Genomic DNA, 17,676 nt, shown 5'->3' with positions numbered 1-17,676 from the left:
CTTTTTGGATCTCTTTCAGGCAGTGATTGGTGGGTTCCTTGAATGCTTATTTTGCCCTCTGGTTCTAGAATCTCAGGGCAGTTTTCCTTGATAATTTCGTGAAAGATGATGTCTAGGCTCTTTTTTTGATCATGGCTTTCAGGTAGTCCCATAATTTTTAAATTGTCTCTCCTGGATCTATTTTCCAGGTCAGTTGTTTTTCCAATGAGATATTTCACATTATCTTCCATTTTTTCATTCTTTTGGTTTTGTTTTGTGATTTCTTGGTTTCTCATAAAGTCATTAGCCTCCATCTGTTCCATTCTAATTTTGAAAGAACTATTTTCTTCAGTGAGCTTTTGAACCTCCTTTTCCATTTGGCTAATTCTGCTTTTGAAAGCATTCTTCTCCTCATTGGCTTTTTGAACCTCTTTTGCCAATTGAGTTAGCCTATTTTTCAAGGTGTTATTTTCTTCAGCATTTTTTTGGGTCTTCCTTAGCAAGGTGTTGACCTGCTTTTCATGCTTTTCTTGCATCTCTCTCATTTCTCTTCCCAGTTTTTCCTCCACCTCTCTGACTTGATTTTCAAAATCCTTTTTGAGCTCTTCCATGGCCTGAGCCCATTGAATATTTATTTTGGATGTTTGGGATAAAGAAGCCTTGAATTCTATGTCTTTCCCTGATGGTAAGCATTGTTCTTCCTCATCAGAAAGGATGGGAGGAGATATCTGGTCACCAAGAAAGTAACCTTCTATGGTCTTATTTTTTTTCCCTGTTCTGGGCATTTTCCCGGCTGGTTACTTGACTTCTGAGTGTCCTCTCCACACCCACCTTGCCTCCAGATGCCCGTAAAGTCTTTTAATGGTTGTTTTCTTTCATCCTTTCTTGTCTGACTCTAACTGATCCCATTTGAGGTTTTCTTGGCAAAGAAACTGGAGTGGTTTAACATTTCCTTCTCTAGCTCATTTTACTGAAGAGAAACTGAGACAAACAGGATTAGATGACTTGCACAGGGTCGCACAGTTAGGAAGTGTCTGAAACCTCTGAGGTCAAATCTGAACTCAGGAAGATGAGCCTTACTCCTGATGCTGGGCGCAGCACTCTATCCACTTCACCACCTTGTTTCCTTAAATGGGGAGATCCTGGGTTCAGCGTCTTATGCCTTCATACAGTTTGATAACTCTAGATTTCTTTTGGGTAGCCATAGTAAATTTATTAAATGCCTACTATGTGCTAGAATGTGTGTGTACGTGTTCTTCCTTCATTGCCAAAGAAGACCATACCATCAGAGAAATGATGACATGACTTGCACCTGACTTTATTTTGAGTGAGGGAGGGCTGTGCACATCACCAGCCTCACTTTTCCTCCAGAGCCCTCTCAATCCGTCAGGATGACTGAAGATGACCCAGGATGAGGCAGTTGGGGTTAAGTGACTTGTCCAAGGTCACACAGCTAGTGAGTGTCAAGTGTCTGAGGTGAGATTTGAACTCAGGTCCTCCTGACTCCTGCACTGGTGCTCTATCCACTGCACCACCTAGCTGCCCCTCAGCTAGAATACAAATAAGAAAAAGACATTCTCTGCCCTCAAGGACCTTACAAGTTAATAGGAGAAGATAATACACAAAAGGAAGATGAAAAGGAAGGGGAGTTAGTTGCCAAAGGGTATCTGGGCTTCAAGGCAACAAGTCTGTGGAATGAAAACCAAGGGGAGCTGCTGGCGAGAAATTGAAAGTTGGTTGGGAAATTCTGAGCCCTTGGTAAAGGGAGGCTGTGGGAGTTTTTCCATCTTGCAGTCAGAGGGGAGAGGCAAGTGAAGGCAGAGATCAAAACAAGGGCAATCTCCATGATGAGATTTCTGTTTAGTTTATCCTGGGGGAAGCATAATAGTCTTGGATGAAAGCCAACCTGAGCAGCTTGTCGGAAATATATAGACTATATTTTCCATTTACAGATATGGAATTAATTCCATTCTCACTACTCCTATACATGTTTCTATTTCTTAGTACTCTTCTGGTACTTATATGGCACCTGATGTGGTTTTGCATGTATCTTTTCATATGTACATTGGGAAGGGTGAAGGGTCAAGTAAGGATCTCAAACTTTTCTGCAAAACTATTGAGCAAGGACACAGTTGATCCAAAACAGATGCTGTTCAGTTTTGAAATAATAACCTGTGATTAGCATTGTATATTTAGAATTGGAAGAGACTTTAAAGATGGCTTTGTCCAGTGGTGTCAGACTCACTGAAACATATATAAAGATCCATGCAGGCTGCATATTGACTTAGGAAAAACAGGTTAATATCATCTTTGTTTTATTGCATTTTATTTATTTTTCCAAACATTACCAAACTACATTTTGATCTGTGTTTTGTGTTTGACACTTGTGATCTAGCCCAATACCCTTATTTTTCAGACAAGGTACTTGAGGTATAAGAAAGGTAAATGACCTAGTGTAGGGGCAGAGAACTTGTGGCCCTCCAAACTTGAAGATTTGTAGTCTTGAGGTCACATGTTCCACACTCCTTGTCTTAGTGGTTCTGGAATCCCTCCTGGCCACTCTGTTTTTCCCTAGAGGAGGTTTCAGTCTTGAAGCTTTTCTGCCCAATTATCCAAAAGCTCTTCCCCCTGACTAGTTATTTCTATAATGCCATCCTCATTCTTCAAACCACTAAGGCTCACACCATCAGTCATTTTTATTATAATTTTTCCTTACTTTCTCTTTACACCAGTCTCTTCAACCTACCCAGTATTATTTTCACAGAATCATTGCATTGGGAGAATTATTTAAATTTTAACTATCCTAACCTTCCCACTGAGTTCAGGAAACCCTTGTGAAGCACCACCATGGGGGAGGGGTAGTCAAATGGAAAAAGGATTAATATTCATTTCTGTGTCAGTTAAGCCTATAGTTTAAATATTCTAATGATTTCATTGATGTAGGTTGCCCTTCAGCAACATATGGCAACTCATTCATGTCTGCCCAGCTAATACAAATTTTATCTAATTCTTCTTATAAATTCAACACAAGGGGACCACCCAATATGCTGGGGGTCTTCCTTGAACTCTCCTAACATCTGGAGAAGAGCAGTATGTGGGCTATCCATCAGTTATCCCTCATTTTTGACAATGTGACCAGCCTATTTTTTCAGTCATATATATTTTTGTTGACTTCTTTGAACTGCTCCCGTTTTTGTATGTGCTTTCTTTGTAATGTACTTCAATTTACTTTGTTCATGCCTACCCTCAATCAGCAAACATTTATTAAGCATCCACTGCATACCAGGTACAGAGATACAAAAACATTGTGTTTGTCCTTCGTTCTGGAAGAGGACCATGACATCAGGATGATGACATGACTTGCAGTTGACTTTGATTTGAGTGAGGAAGGGCTGTGCAAGGTCACCAACCTCACTTTCTCCTCCAGAGCCATCTGGGTCCAGTAGCCTGATATTCATCAGGATGACTGGAGATGGTCCAGGATGCAATGTGAGACCCTGGACCTTTCAGGCTTAGGTCTTATCACAATCTTACTTTGAGTGAGATACACCCATTCAATGAATAGCCTTCTTTAAGTTACTCTAAGGATGGCCCTTTTAATAAAAAAAAAAAATCAAACTGGAAGGGGAAGACTCTCAGGGTTCCTGGTAAAAGAGAAACAATTACTATTTAGTTATTACATCCACTCTTGTGCTAGGAGGGTGGGGACTTGTTGTCCAGTCTATGACTCCAGAGTGAATTGGGTTTAAGGCTTGATCTTTGAGCAAGAAATGTAGCTGGTAAACCCAGAGAAAAAAAGGCAGGTTTTGGCCACGGAGTTTATCTTCCCCTGGGCAGAATACCAGAGGAGAACAGAGGAGAAGAGGGAGAGGACAGGAGAGGAGAGGAGAGGAGAGAGGAAGTGGGGGGAGGGGAGAGGAGCTACTACTCACTCATTGGCCTTTAAGGAGATTATATTCTGCATAGGGTTACATATGTTTACAGATAAACAAATACAAGCAGGATACAAAAATACAAATATAAATACAAATATAATAAAGACAGTATATAAATACAAAACCACTGACACTAACTGTTGGGGAAATCAGAAAAGGACTCTAAGGGGCTCATATTTAAACTGAACTTTGGAGAGCTAGGGATTACAAAATGTAGAGGTGGGTAGAGAACGAGTTCTAGTACTGGGCACAGCCTATGCAAAAGCATGGCTTCAGGGGATGGACTGTTGTGTAGAGGGCACAGTAAGTAGGCTAGTTTGACTAGAATGTCATATGTAAAGGTCAGTAATGTCAGTCTGTCAACTGACAAGCATTTATTAAAAGCTGTGTCAGGAAAGGCAAAAAACAAACAAAAAAACCCAGTCAGCATAAATTATAATGTCAGGGACAACATATACATAACTGGGTAAATACAAGATATATACAAAGTAGAAGGGAAGTAATCTGAAAGAGAAGGATTGAATGATTTAGGGGTTGGGAAAGGTCTTTTGCAGGAAGCAGACTTTGAGCAGAGGCTTAAAGGGAGTCAGAGAAACCAAGAGGAGGAGATGAGGAGGCAAAGTGTTCCAGGCATGGAGAAAAACCGTCGGTGTAAAGGGTCAGAAAGAGAAAGGATATATTGTTTGAAGAACACCAAGTATACCAGTGAAGCTCAATCAGAAATGGAAAGGATTAATTATTAGTAATGTGTAATCAGCCTGGAGTCAGATTGAGAAATCATCCATCCATCCATCCAACAACTAGTATTTACACAAACATGGCCCCAGCTCTCAAGGAGCTCACCTTCTAGACAGACAACCTGCAAACAATTACAAACAGCCAAAGACTGGATGAATTAAGAGATAATCATTGGGCAAAGGGTACTAGCTTTATTTGGGGGAGGGGTAGGAAAGAATTCTTGTACAAGATAGGATTTTAGCTGGGACTTGGAGGAAAACAGGGAAGTCACGAAGTGGAAACTAGGGAGAGAATTCTAGGTCTTGGAGAAAGACAGTGAAAATGGAAAGAACAATGTCCTGTGGGAGGAACAACACAGAGGCCAATTTCCCTGTATCACAGAATATGTGGAGGGGTAAAGGATTTAACAAAGCAGAGAGATGATGGACATATATGCAGAAAAACAAATTCATTTTTGGACACTGTCAATTTGGGAATTTGTTTTGCTGGACTATGCTTATATGACGTGAGTTGTTTTTTCTTTCTTGATTTCTTCATTTCTTTCTTGTTCCTTTCTTTCCTTCTTCCCTTTTTCAGTAGGTGAGAAGTGGGAGACCAAAAAAAAAGCTTGATAATACAAAAAATTAAAATTTATTTTAAAGAAGACTCTAAAAGTGGGACTGGGTCAGGTTATGAAGGGTTTTAAAAGCCAAAGAAAGGATTTGTATATTTGGTCCTGCAGAGAACAGGGACTGCTGTAGTTTAGTGAATGAGGAGCGGGAGGGTGCTGGTGACATGGTCACATCTGCAGTTTAGGAACATCGGTTTGACAGCTGAAGCTGGAGTGGGCGGAGGGCAACCAGAGGCTACTGCAGTATTACAGGGACAAGGTAATGAAGGCTTATGCCAGGTTTGCCCTAGTGTCACAAGAGAAATGGGAGTTTGGACAGTTAGAAGTGATGATGGTGACGATGATGACATTTCTATGGCACTGTGCTACGCCCTTGACAGTTTTCTCATTTGACCCTCACAACCACCCTGGGAGGTGGATGCTGTCATGATCTGCGTCTGACAGAGTAGGAAGTTGTGGTTCCAAAAGGTTCTAAAAGTAGAAGTGAAAAGACTTGGCCACAGATTAGATGTGGGGCATGGGAGTACGGAGGCCAAGAGGACGCCTGGGTGACTAGGAGCTGGTGGTGTCCTGGAGAACGGTAGCATTTACACGGCGTTTGGACGTTTGCCAAGTGTTTTACGGATATCTCACCGTGGGAGGTAAGGGCTCACTTCGCCTTTGAGAGGGTGGGTGACCTGTCCGTGATCATACAAACTAAGGACGCGTCTGGGGTCGGATCCAGCGCTTTAACCACTGCGCCGCCTACATACATACATACATACACATATATAATACATAATTGTACATATAAAAACAACAACAACAGAATTCTCGAGGTCTTCGATTTCGAACAGGCCGTTTCCACGTAAACCAGGTATCTCAGGTGTATCCCCAGGTATACGCTGCGGGAAGAGCCAGCCCAGCACCTGGGTTCGATCTTCGTGGCTCGGAACCTCAGTTTCCCCTTCCGTAAAATGAAGAGGCGGGCGAGGGCTGGACGAGAGGGCCCCCAAGGTCCTCTCCGGCTCCACCTCTAGGGGCATCCCCTGGCGATGCTACGGCAGGTGCCCGGATCTCCAATTCTCCACACTCCTCTCCCTCCCACCACCCGCTTCCCGAGGAGGCGGACAACTGTTTCCATGGCAACGGTAACCAGGCTCCGCGCGGTTGTAATCTCGCGATACCTAGCTCGGCGGAAGTGACGGCAGGCGGGAGTTCCTGAGGGGCTCCCCCCCACCTCGGTCAATCGCTGCTAGTCCACAGAGCTCCAAGCTTTTCCCGCCGGAGGAGCCGCTGCCGCCTGGGCCTCCTTCTGCCCTTTCCCCCCGTCTCCCCGCTCCCTTCCTCCCCGGGATGAACATGGCGTCCGCCCTGGAGCAGTTCGTGAACAGCGTCCGGCAGCTCTCGGCTCAAGGTCAGGCCCCAGGCCGCCGGACCCGGCCCGGTCCGGCCCGGCCCGTACTCCTTCCCCTGGGCCGTGGCTCCTTCTCCTCGGCCGGCAGGGGGGCCCCGGAGGGGGGAGGCGCCGTCCCGCTGCAGCCTCATTCATTCCCCTAGGCCCAGCCCTCCCGCCTCCCGCCTGGCTCCCGCGCCGGGCTGCGGCTCCGGCAGGGGCCCAGCGGCGGCTCCGCAGGCGGGTCTGCCCGGGAAGGCTTCCCCTCCCCCCGGGCCCCAGCTCCGCCCCCAGCAGCGCTTCGTGGAGGCGGGGAGGAGAGAGCCCTCTCCCTCCTCTGCTCCCGCTCCCGAGCCCGGATCCCGTCCCCTCTTGGCGCCCGGGCCGGGTCCCCCTCGGAGCGAGAGGCGCTTTGCTTGACAGTTTGCTGGGCGGTGACTTCCGCCATCGCTTTCTCCTGCTCGGCGATTGGCGGCCGGGGCGCCCCTTCCCTGGCCGTGATTGGCCGAGCGTCTGTCCGTCTTGCCCGCTCCGCTTCGGGAGCTTGTGGGGAAGAAGGCTCTCGGTATCCTTTGAGTTACCTGGACCTCTGCCTTTCCCTGCGAGTACGGAAGGGTGCGTGCCCCAACGCCCTTACAGACGCTTGAGCTAAGGTTTACAGGAGGTGCAGGCGGGTAGAGAGGGAGTTTGGGCACTGGGCACAGCCTGTGCAAAAGCATGGCCACGGGAGATGGAATGTCTGCCGCCCTGTTTGCCTTGCTCTCCTGCTAAGCAAGCCCTTTCGCACGGAGTTCAGTTTTTAAGGGTGGAAGGAAGAGAATGCCTGGTAGAGTTCTTGAACAAAATTATTAAAAGGAGGCCTTTTTTCAAAGCACTTAGGGAAGAGGTGGTTGTTAAGAGCCAGCCTGGATTCTTTAGGGAGATGTGGTTTGGTGAAAGTAGTAGGTTTGGAGTCAGGAAGACTTAAGTTCAAATCCCTGATCCTTAATTTTTTTCATCCTTAAAGCAGTGATTAAAGTAATAGAGATAAAATAGAGACGCTTGTATTTGTAGCCCTCCCTAAAAGGGAGGCTTAAATGAGATATTGTGTGTAAAGCTCTTTGCAAGCGTTGGAGAGCCAAGTGTGAGCTGTTATTATAAGAACAAGTCATACCAGACTGATCTCATTTCCTCTCTTAACGGGGTTTAGATGAGTAGAATTAATTTGACAAGGTCTCTGACCGTATCCTTATAGATTAAATGAACTAAATGACAGAACAGTTTAAATGGGCCTAGAGTATTGATTAATGTGTTGGAGAGAGGTCACTAGTGACACCCCAGAGTTGTGGCTTTGGTCCAATTCTATTCAGTTTTCTAATCCATTACTTGAAGTAACTTAGATCAAATTTGTTGTTGATGCTAGCTAATACCTAGGATGACAGAAGCTGAAACTAAAAAGATCTTGATAGCCTGATTTGGTGGCCAAATGAATAGGATGAAATGAAGAAATAAATATAGGGTCTTGGACCTAGGTTCGAAAAATCAACTAGACAAGTACAGAATGAGAAAGCAATGTGAAGATCTAGGACTTTTAATGAACTCTGAGCTCTGTGTTAGAGCTGATGTGATCTTAGGCATCACTAAAAGGAAGGTAATGTCAATAGTGTGGGACATAATATACTACTATAATATACCACTACACTATGCCCTGTTGAGATCATCATGACATTATTGTGCCAAGTTCTGTGTGCCATAATTTAGACTAGCTAGAATGTGTCCCGAAAGTAACGGGAGTTATCATTAGATGACCGATTAAAGGAACTGGTGATAGTGAGGTTAAAGAAGAGACAGTACAGGGGATGTGGCAGCTTCTTTGAGGTACTGAAGAATTGGCATGTGGAATGCTTAGACTTTTTCTGCTTGTCTTAAAGAGGCTAGAATGAGGACCTCTGGGCTGAAGGAGATACAGGAAGGCATATTTCAGTGAAATCTAAAGAATAACTTCCTGTTAATTAGAACTGCCCCAAACCTAGACTAGACTGCCTTTGAGTGCAGTGAGTTCCCTGTCACTGGAAGTGACCACATGTCAAGGATGTTGTAGATTAGATCCATGATTTGCTTAGGAATTGGACAAGATATCTCAAAGTCTCTTAGATGGCAATTCTGTGAGAGGCACTTTGTGCCTCATTTCTTCATATCCTTACTTAATTTCATGTCTTAAGTAAGGCATGCAGGATTGAACACTAGATAGTGGAGTGAGGATAAAGGGATCATGATTCAATAGTAAAAACACTAGACTTGGAATCAGAACACTTAGATTTAAGTTCCATTTTCATGTTTCTTAACCTATGTGGCCTTAAGTCATTTAATCTCTCTGGACCTCAGTTTTCTCAGATGTAAAATGGGCATAATAATTGCAGTAACTACCTCATAGCATTGTTTGAAGTCAAATGAAATAATGTAAAGCTTTGTATATCCATAAATTGTTATGTCAATTCAGCTGCTGATATGTATTCTAATGTTGAGCAAGTCTCTTCATTTATCAGTACTTCAAAGGATCAAAGGATTTGGAGTTGGAAGGAATCATATTTATTACCTCTTCCAACCTTCATTTTGCAGATGAGTGAACTGAGGCTTAGAGAGGTTAATTCACTTCATATTAGTAAGTTCGTTCCAAAATAAGTGGTGATGGTCTAACTGAATTGTCACTAAGGTTTATGAACTATTACACATATATGTGTGTCTTTTTTGTCTTCCTGCTAGATTAAAAGCTTCTTTAAAATAGGGATTGTTACCTCCTTTTATTTGTATCCCCTAGACCTATAGCAGTGCCTGGAACATAGGAGTCTTTACTGTGCTTTTTGATTGGGTAGCTTATTGTCATCTCTGTTAACTGCTACTCTGTGGCATCAGTTCTTGAATAAGTACTTTGCTCAAGGAAGAGAAACCTTTAGTGAGATCCCATGTTTTTACTTCCCTAATTCTTAAGGCTTTCCATTTTTGACCCAGCTGTAGAATACATTGCTGCTTTATCCATTTTTGTGCTTCTGTGCCTGCAGTGTTGAAGGGGGTAATGATAAGGCAAATTTCCTTAACGTACCAGAGCCTTCATTTCTTCCCAGTTCTCTATCATGACTTTTATTTGAATTTGATTATTGCTGCTAATTGTCATAATATGACAAGTAGAGAAGCAAAAGTTCAAATCTGAAATATTTAGTCATATTTTATATCGTTTTGATCATCAGAAAGTAGTTTACCTTAAAACATTTAAATGTTACTGTTTCTTTAACCTTCCAAATGCCAAGATTTCTGACAGAAAGCCTTTAGCATATGTGAAGAAGCGTATTGTATCAGACTCATTCATTGTATTTAGTTATTATGATTAAATTTGGATCTATCCATCATGTTCCTTAGTCACTAACAATTAAATGGGGGGATGGAATTTCTCATATTCGGTGATTAATAGAAAGTTTGTATCTTTTGCCATCAATTGATACTTTTACCAATGGATGTATTTTCTTTTTTATTACATTGAATTATTTTATTTGTTTTCAATGTTCGACAATCACTTCCGTATATCTTAGATTTTTTCCACTCCCTCTCTCCCCATTCCCTCCCTGAGATGGCGTACAATCTTATATAGGTTCGACACGTACGTTCCTATTAAATGCATGTTGCATAGAAGAATTAAAATGAATGGGGGAAACCATAAAACAAAACATAACATAATACTAAAGAAAATGGTCTGTTTCTGTCTACGATCCAATTCCATAGTTCTTTCTCTGGATATGGGAGGTGTTTTGCCCTGAGTCCATTGGAAATTTTTAAGTCCATGGATTTCAGTGAAGTACTAAGTCTACCAGAAAAATTCCTTGCACATTGTGGTTGTTTCTGTGTACAGAGTTCTCCTGATTCTGCTTCTTTCACTCAGCATCAGTTCATATAAGTCTTTCCAGGCTTCCTGTTCATCATTTCTCATAGTATAATAGTATTCCATTACATTCATATGCCACAACTTGTTCAGCCATTCCCCAATTGATGGGCATCCCCTTGATTTACAATCTTTGGCCACTACAAAGAGAGAGACTATAAATATTTTTGTACATTTGGGACCCTTTCCCATTTCTATGATCTCTTTGGGATAGAGTCCCGGGAGCGATAATCCTGGGTCAAAGGGTATGCACATTTTTGTAGCCCTTTGGCCATATTTCCAAATTGTTCTCCAGAATAGTTGGATCAGCTCTCAGCTCCACCCACAATGAATTAGTGTTACAACTCTCCCACATCTTTTCCAACATTTATCATCTTCCTGTTTTGTCATGTTAGCCAATCTGACAGGTGTGAAGTGGTACCTCAGAGGTCAATGGATGTATTTTCCAAATGAGTTTTTCTTAATCAGTATTGACTGATTCTCTATCACTAGTTGTAGAGTATATATCTTATTATTCACCTCAGTCTTGCTTTGGCTTCCTAATTGGCGAAAAGCTAATGTTCCTAAACATTTAGCTGTTTAGCTAAACTTTAGCTGTTTAGCTGTTCTTTGGTATTTATTGGTTTGAAATATTGTTTACCTAAGAGTATAGAAAAAAAAAGTTAAGGTGCTATAAACTAGAAGAAACTATCTAATTGATTTCCACACATAAGAGCTTTGATAAAGAAAGGGAATGTGTTTTTCAGTTGAACTTGTGGTCCTATTATGAAAGTATGTATAACCGATATTAAGAATATGGAGCTGGCTTATTCTTATGTTGCACCTTACCTATTATGGCACATTTTCCTTATTTTTTGTAAGTGATCAAATTAGAAAATGATTAGTTAAATCCCAAAATATCCTGTATTATGACTGTCCGAGAATATCTTGTATCATGACTATCCGAGAATTGGTTTATGGTTATAATGCAGCTGTAATCTTTTTTTTTTGTAGCAGTGATGCTATTTTTAAGTTTTATTCTAGATAAAATCTTAGATTTGTTTTTAATTGCCACTTAAATCATTATGCTGTTCAGATATCACTTTAATAAAGAAAACATCTACAAAATGATAAGTGGAAAAATAAACTAGGAAGTAGTTTCTTTGTATCCCAACAATCCCTATTTTCAAGGAACTTTTAATCTTGTAGGGAGATAAAAAAAGACAAATACATGTGTGATAATAGTTCACAAATCTTAGAATCTTTAGTCAGTGTTGACGTTTTGAAGTTTAAACTGTAAATTAGAATATCTGGAAAGAAAACTTAAAAGGAGTTTTCTAAGAATTAATTCAAGTGCAGTTTCCTCCTTTCTGTTTTGAAATATGAAGTGCACAAACTCAGTATTTGTTTGAATATATTAATATACATTTATGACCATGGTGTATGTTTTATAGATAGCTGACAGTGTGTGAGATAATGATCTGTAGCTTTATCATAATTGTGGAAGTTGACAGAATTAAATGAACAACTCTGACCTTTAGTGATTTCCTAAAGTCATCCATCTATTTATTTGTTCATCTGTTTATTTAGATAATTAGTAATTTATTTTTTTCCAATTACATGTAAAGACAAATTTTAACATTCATTTTTAAAAGAATTTTAAGTTCCAAATTTTCTCTTTCCCTCTCTCACCTCTTCCTTCCCTAAGATGGCAAGCAATTTGATAAAGATTATTTGTATATGCAATCTTGTGAAACATATGTCCATATTAGTCATGTTGTGAAGAAGAAACAGACTAAAATAAAAAAGCATGAAAAAAATAAAGAAAGTGAAAATGGTATGCTTTGATCTGCATTCAGACTCCATTAGTTCTTTCTCTGGACAAGGGTAGCATTTTTCATCATGAGTCCTTTGGAATTGTCATGAATCATTGTATTGCTGAGAATAGCTAAGTCATTCATAGAAGATCATCACACAGTGTTGCTGTTACTGTGTACAGTGTTCTCCTGGTTCTTCTTACTTCACCTTCCATCAGTTCATGTAAGTCTTTCCAGGTTTTTCTGAATCTGCCTGCTCATCATTTCTTATATAGCACAGTAGTATTCCATTAACTCATATACCGTAACTTGTTCAACCATTCCCTAGTTGATGGGCATCCCCTCAATTTCCAATTCTTTACCACCCTAAAAACAGCTGCTATAAATATTTTTGTAGAAGTAGGTCCTTTTTAAAAAATCTCTTTGGGATGTAGACTTAATAGTGGTATTACTGGATCAAAAGGTATGCAGAGTTTGATTGTCCTTTGGGCATAGTTTGATAAGCAAATTTAGAGGCAGCACCACTTCTAATGTTCATGTGGATTATTTGTGCCCAGTCTGTGGTGGAACCTTCTGAGCTTCTACTGGTCTGATGAGCCACAGTTGAACCCACTGTACCTTAAGTCCAACATAGTGATATTCTTTTGGTTTTCTTTGAGAATAAAGGACAAAAACCTCTACCTCTAGTGTCTGGATTTTCCCACATCCCCTACAACATTTATTATTTTTCTTTTCTGTCATATTGGCCAATCTGATAGGTGTGAAATGGTACCTTAGAGTTGTTTTAATTCACATTTCTCTAATCAATAGTGACTTAGAACTTTTTTTCATATAACTATAGATAGCTTTGATTTCTTCATCCAAAAACTGCCTGTTCATATGCTTTGATCAAACCATTTGTCAATTGGGAAAATGACTTGTATTCTTATAAATTTGACTCAGTTCTTTATATATTTGAGAATTGAGACCATTATCAGGGATACTTGTAAAAATTGTTTCCTATCTTTCTGCTTGCCTTCTAATCTTGGTTGCATTGGTTTTGTTTATGTAAAATTTTTTAAACTTAATATAATCAAAAGTATCCTTTTTATGTCTTGTAATGCTTTCTGTCTCTTAGTCATAAATTCTTTCCTTCTATGAAGATGATTTGTTTATGGTATTAGCCTCAATTATTAGAATTTACTATTTATATACTCTTACAGTTTATTCTTCATTTTCTCATATTTTTACAGCGTTGTCTTTGCCCCTTTGTGTCACTTTACTGTGCCATGAGTGAATGATACCATTATTTGATGTTTTCTAGGGCAAATGACTCAACTTTGTGAATTGATAAACAAAAGTGGAGAACTTCTAGCAAAAAATTTATCCCATCTTGATACAGTGCTTGGTGCTTTGGATGTACAAGAGCATTCCTTGGGGGTCCTTGCAGTTCTGTAAGTGCTATTTTATTATGATAGATATAAACTTAACTTAACCCGTAAGATAACTTAAAAACTTTATGAACCAGAGTTTTGTGGATTGTTTTTATATGAGAAAGGAAGCAGCAGATTATCTGAAGAAAATTCAATTTTTCTATCAAACTGTCATAGTAATGTTACTGTAGTACTATAGTAACATAGTAATGTTAGAATTTGAAAACTATGAAATGCTGGTGCTGGGGGGACCTTTGAGATCATTTAGTTCTGGCCTGTAATTTTACAAAGGAAGAAGCTGAGTCAGAGAAAGGGGAATGATTTCTTCAAGATTCTACAAATATTTGAACCCAGGTCTTTTAGCACCAAGTTTTACCAGTTATGCTCATTTCTATATTCAGTTTCATCAGGTTTTAAATTTTTTCATTTGGATTGGTAAAGTGAGCTTTTTTAGTGTTAAAATTATTTTTGAAAATGGAAGATGAATGTGACTGGTGTGGTGGAGAGAAGGGAATAAGCGTTTATATAGTAACTACTATTTGTCAGGTGCTGTGCTAAGTGCTTTTTCTTACAATAACTTTGCACAATAGGTGCTATTATTGACCCCATATTACAGCTGAGGAAAATGAAACAGATGTGTTAAGTGACTTGCTCAGGATCACACAGCTAGTAAGTATCTGAGGCCGGATTTGAACTTAGACTTCCTCGACTCCAGACCCAGCACTCTGTCCTTTTCGCCGCTAGTTACCTCTTGCAGGCCAAATTGCTAGCACCTCTGAGTGTTTTAGACATTTTTCAGTACTTTATTCAAAGATTTCTAACTGGGAAGTAAAAATTCAGAGTGATCAAGTGAGATGTGGCTGAGATGAAAAATATTAAAATTACTCTTCATCTTAAGCAAAATTACTTTGAATTCTTATGCAGCTTTTAGGCTCAGTCAATTATAATAAACTTCATTTAAGACCTAATCAAGTAGAACTTAATTTTAAAAGGGATTCCCAACAACATTCTGTGTGATTGGGTGTGAATAATAGGGTTTGTTTAATCAGTGGTATTTTAGTATCATGTAATAATAGGTCATTATAGCAAGTAGTGGTATTTGATTTATTTCATAAATAAATGGGAAAATGTCAGCACAAACTGAATGAAGATAAGAAAACAACAGATGATGAAGAAATTCCATCAGTTAAGAGAAGCCCAAGAAGCAAACTTAAAAGGAGTAGTCTCAGAACAAGCACAGAGACAGAGGAAAGGGCAATCTCACAAGTCAGAGGGAAAAAAATTACTTGGCTGCAAAGAATACAAGAATAACTAGAGGAAATGAAGAAGGGGAAAAAATGAAATTGGAATTGAAATAGGAGCTCGAGGGGAGGGAGAATTCAAAGGGGAATAGAATAAATGGCTTCACATAGAAAATGAAAACCTTATTCAAGTAATAAACTCCCTGAAAAATCAAGTGGAAGAATTAGAACTCAATAACTCCTTAAGACTACAAGACTACAAGTAGGAGAAAAGGTTAAAATGGGGTCAAATAGAAAAAAAAAGTCAGGTACCTTTTGTCAAAAATAACTGATCTGGGAAACTGATTGAAGAGACACAATTTAAGCATCATCGAATTCTCTGAAAATCATGAACAAACAAAAAACTTGGATACTGTAATTCAGGACATCATTTTTAAAAATTATCCAGCTCTATTTGAAACAGAGGGCAAAGTCAAAATAGAATCCACTGATCATCTCCTGAAAGAAATCCCAAACTGGGGGAGGAATCTTGTATTCTACATACAGTTTTCAAGTCAGAGAAAAAAATACTATAAAAATCTAGAAAGAGGTTCTTGTACCTAGCAACTGTAGTCAAGATGGTATGGTAATGAATGAATGAAACATTTATTAAATACATACTGTTTCTCAGATAACACGCAAGAGGCACTGGAGTTTTTGGTCTCTAGCCTCTTACAGGTTCACTCTTGATTTGGTCAAATAGGCAGATACCTTCAGAGGGGTTAATAATCAGCTTTATTCTAGTCTAGTCTTCTCAGAAGGTTGCAGATAATGGAAGCACTAACTCCTGCAGCAGTCCCTAGTCACCTTTCTTGTAGGGGCTTGTGAGAAGAGGGGGGCAACTACCCCTATGTCTTGATGGGATCGGTTGAGACAGGCACAGCTTGTGCTTCCCATAAATCCCCTCAAGCCTCAGTGTGGGCTGGTTGAAGCAGGTACATGCATTCCTCTGTGCAGTACCTGTGATTTTCCCGTGGTCTCCCCATTCACTGACCAGTGCCCACCTGCTTTATAGGGCAACAGACAGAGAAGGCATCTTGCCAACATTAAGCTCACAGGTTAACTTTAGCAGTATCATCATTCTACACAAGCATAGTAAATACCACATTGTATCACCCCTTTTACGGTGCAGCCTCAGTAGGACTGCTTATCATTTATGATTCTAGGAATTACTATCTAGGATCCTTGAGACTATTCTAAGAGTTATTATCAAACCCCTGGAAACTAGACATTGCCATAGCCATGAATCCTGAGAAACTGAACTCTACAAAGGATGACAAAATCCTCCTTACATATGCATAGTATGTGCTAAGCACTAGGGCTACAGATAGACAAGTAACAAGAGCTCATGGTCTAAATGGAAGAGACTACACAGATGGAAGTTTTCAACTTCAAGCCAGATGAAAAAGTGTTATGGTCCTTAGGATGCAACAGTAAAGCAAATGATAATGCCTCTTTGTCATTTCTTTTGAAAAAATGAAATCAGTTTCTGATGTTGAACCTTTTTGACAATGCCAAAGGCTTTGGAGACAAGAACTTTTTTCATAAGTCTTTAAGTAGATGTGGCTGTAGCACCTGCAGAACCAAGTGCCAGGTTGGCTTTCTAGTCAGTCAGTAAACATTAAGTACCTACTATTTTATCTGTCGGGTATTGTGCTAATCGCTGGTATAAAAATAAGAAAAAGAAAGACTGTCACTGCTTGCAAGGAGCTTGCAGTCTAATGGGGAAGGATTACACACAAAGAAAGCTAGAGAGTCCAGGTGAGGAACATACCCCAGCACTGGGAATGTGATAGTGAAGTCCAAAGGAATAGAGCCCAGTGGGACATGAAGAGATGGCTGGTCTGGGTGCCCCTCTGAAGTGGAGGTTCTGGGAGGAGCAGAACATCGTTTGAGTGCCAAGGCTGATCTTCCAGGATGATGAATGTGTTAGGGGCTTGATGGAGAAGTCCGAAGGAATGCTGATGGGTGGGAAATGAGGAAATGACTATAGTTTATGGCTTTAGTCCCCTCCAGACCAACAAACAAAAGAGGTTTTTTTTTCTCAAGTTGATAGCTGAGGGCACTGTCTAATAACTACTTTGCTGGAGAGAAAGTCTTGGAATATGATATTCCAAAAAACGAAAGAGCAGCAACCAAGAATAACTTAGCCTGAAAAACTAAGTATAATTCTATAGGAGGGAAAGTGAACTTAAAATTTTTAAAAAATTTATTTCGTTAAACATTTCCCAATAACATAAAAATATTTTTGAACAAATAAATTCTCTTTCTGCCTGTCATACCTCCCACTCCTTGAGAAGGCTAGCAATTTGATATCAGTTATATGTGTGAAGTCATGCAAAGCATTCCATATTAGCCATATTGCAAAAGAAAACAGAAAAAGAAAAACCCAAGAAAAATAAAGAAACATTTTAAAAAGTATGTTTCAGTGTGCCTTCATTTCATCATTTTTCTGGAAGTGGATGGCATTTTTCATCATGAATCCTTTGGAGTTGTCTTGGATCGTTGTCTTGATCAAAGTAGGTAATTGTTTCTCAGGTGATCATTCTTAGACTGTTGCTGTTCCTTTGTACAATGTTCTCCTGGTTTTGCTCACTTCACTTTGCATTAGTTTGTATAAGTCTTCCCAAGTTTTTCTGAA

General features: G+C 40.0%; 1 protein-coding gene across 2 annotated transcripts in view; it reads left to right on the top strand.

Moving 5' to 3' along the window:
• The first annotated feature begins 5,640 nt into the window (after positions 1 to 5,640).
• COPS3 (COP9 signalosome subunit 3) overlaps positions 5,641 to 17,676 on the top strand; it is a 41,682-nt gene continuing 29,646 nt past the window's right edge. The window contains exons 1-2 of one of the 2 annotated variants that reach the window (XM_072597065.1): positions 5,641 to 5,903; positions 13,647 to 13,776. In XM_072597065.1, the coding sequence (XP_072453166.1) occupies positions 13,652 to 13,776 (125 nt within the window). In that variant the 5' untranslated portion in view covers positions 5,641 to 5,903; positions 13,647 to 13,651. Of the gene's footprint in view, positions 5,904 to 6,409; positions 6,659 to 13,646; positions 13,777 to 17,676 lie in introns of those variants that run through there. The other variant, XM_072597064.1, reaches the window with a different exon arrangement.

Source organism: Notamacropus eugenii, chromosome 3 (assembly GCF_028372415.1).
Source record: "Notamacropus eugenii isolate mMacEug1 chromosome 3, mMacEug1.pri_v2, whole genome shotgun sequence".
Classification (NCBI taxonomy): Eukaryota; Metazoa; Chordata; class Mammalia; order Diprotodontia; family Macropodidae; genus Notamacropus; species Notamacropus eugenii.
Note: the sequence above shows the minus strand (reverse complement) of the source record. Positions and strands in the feature narration are given on the sequence as shown.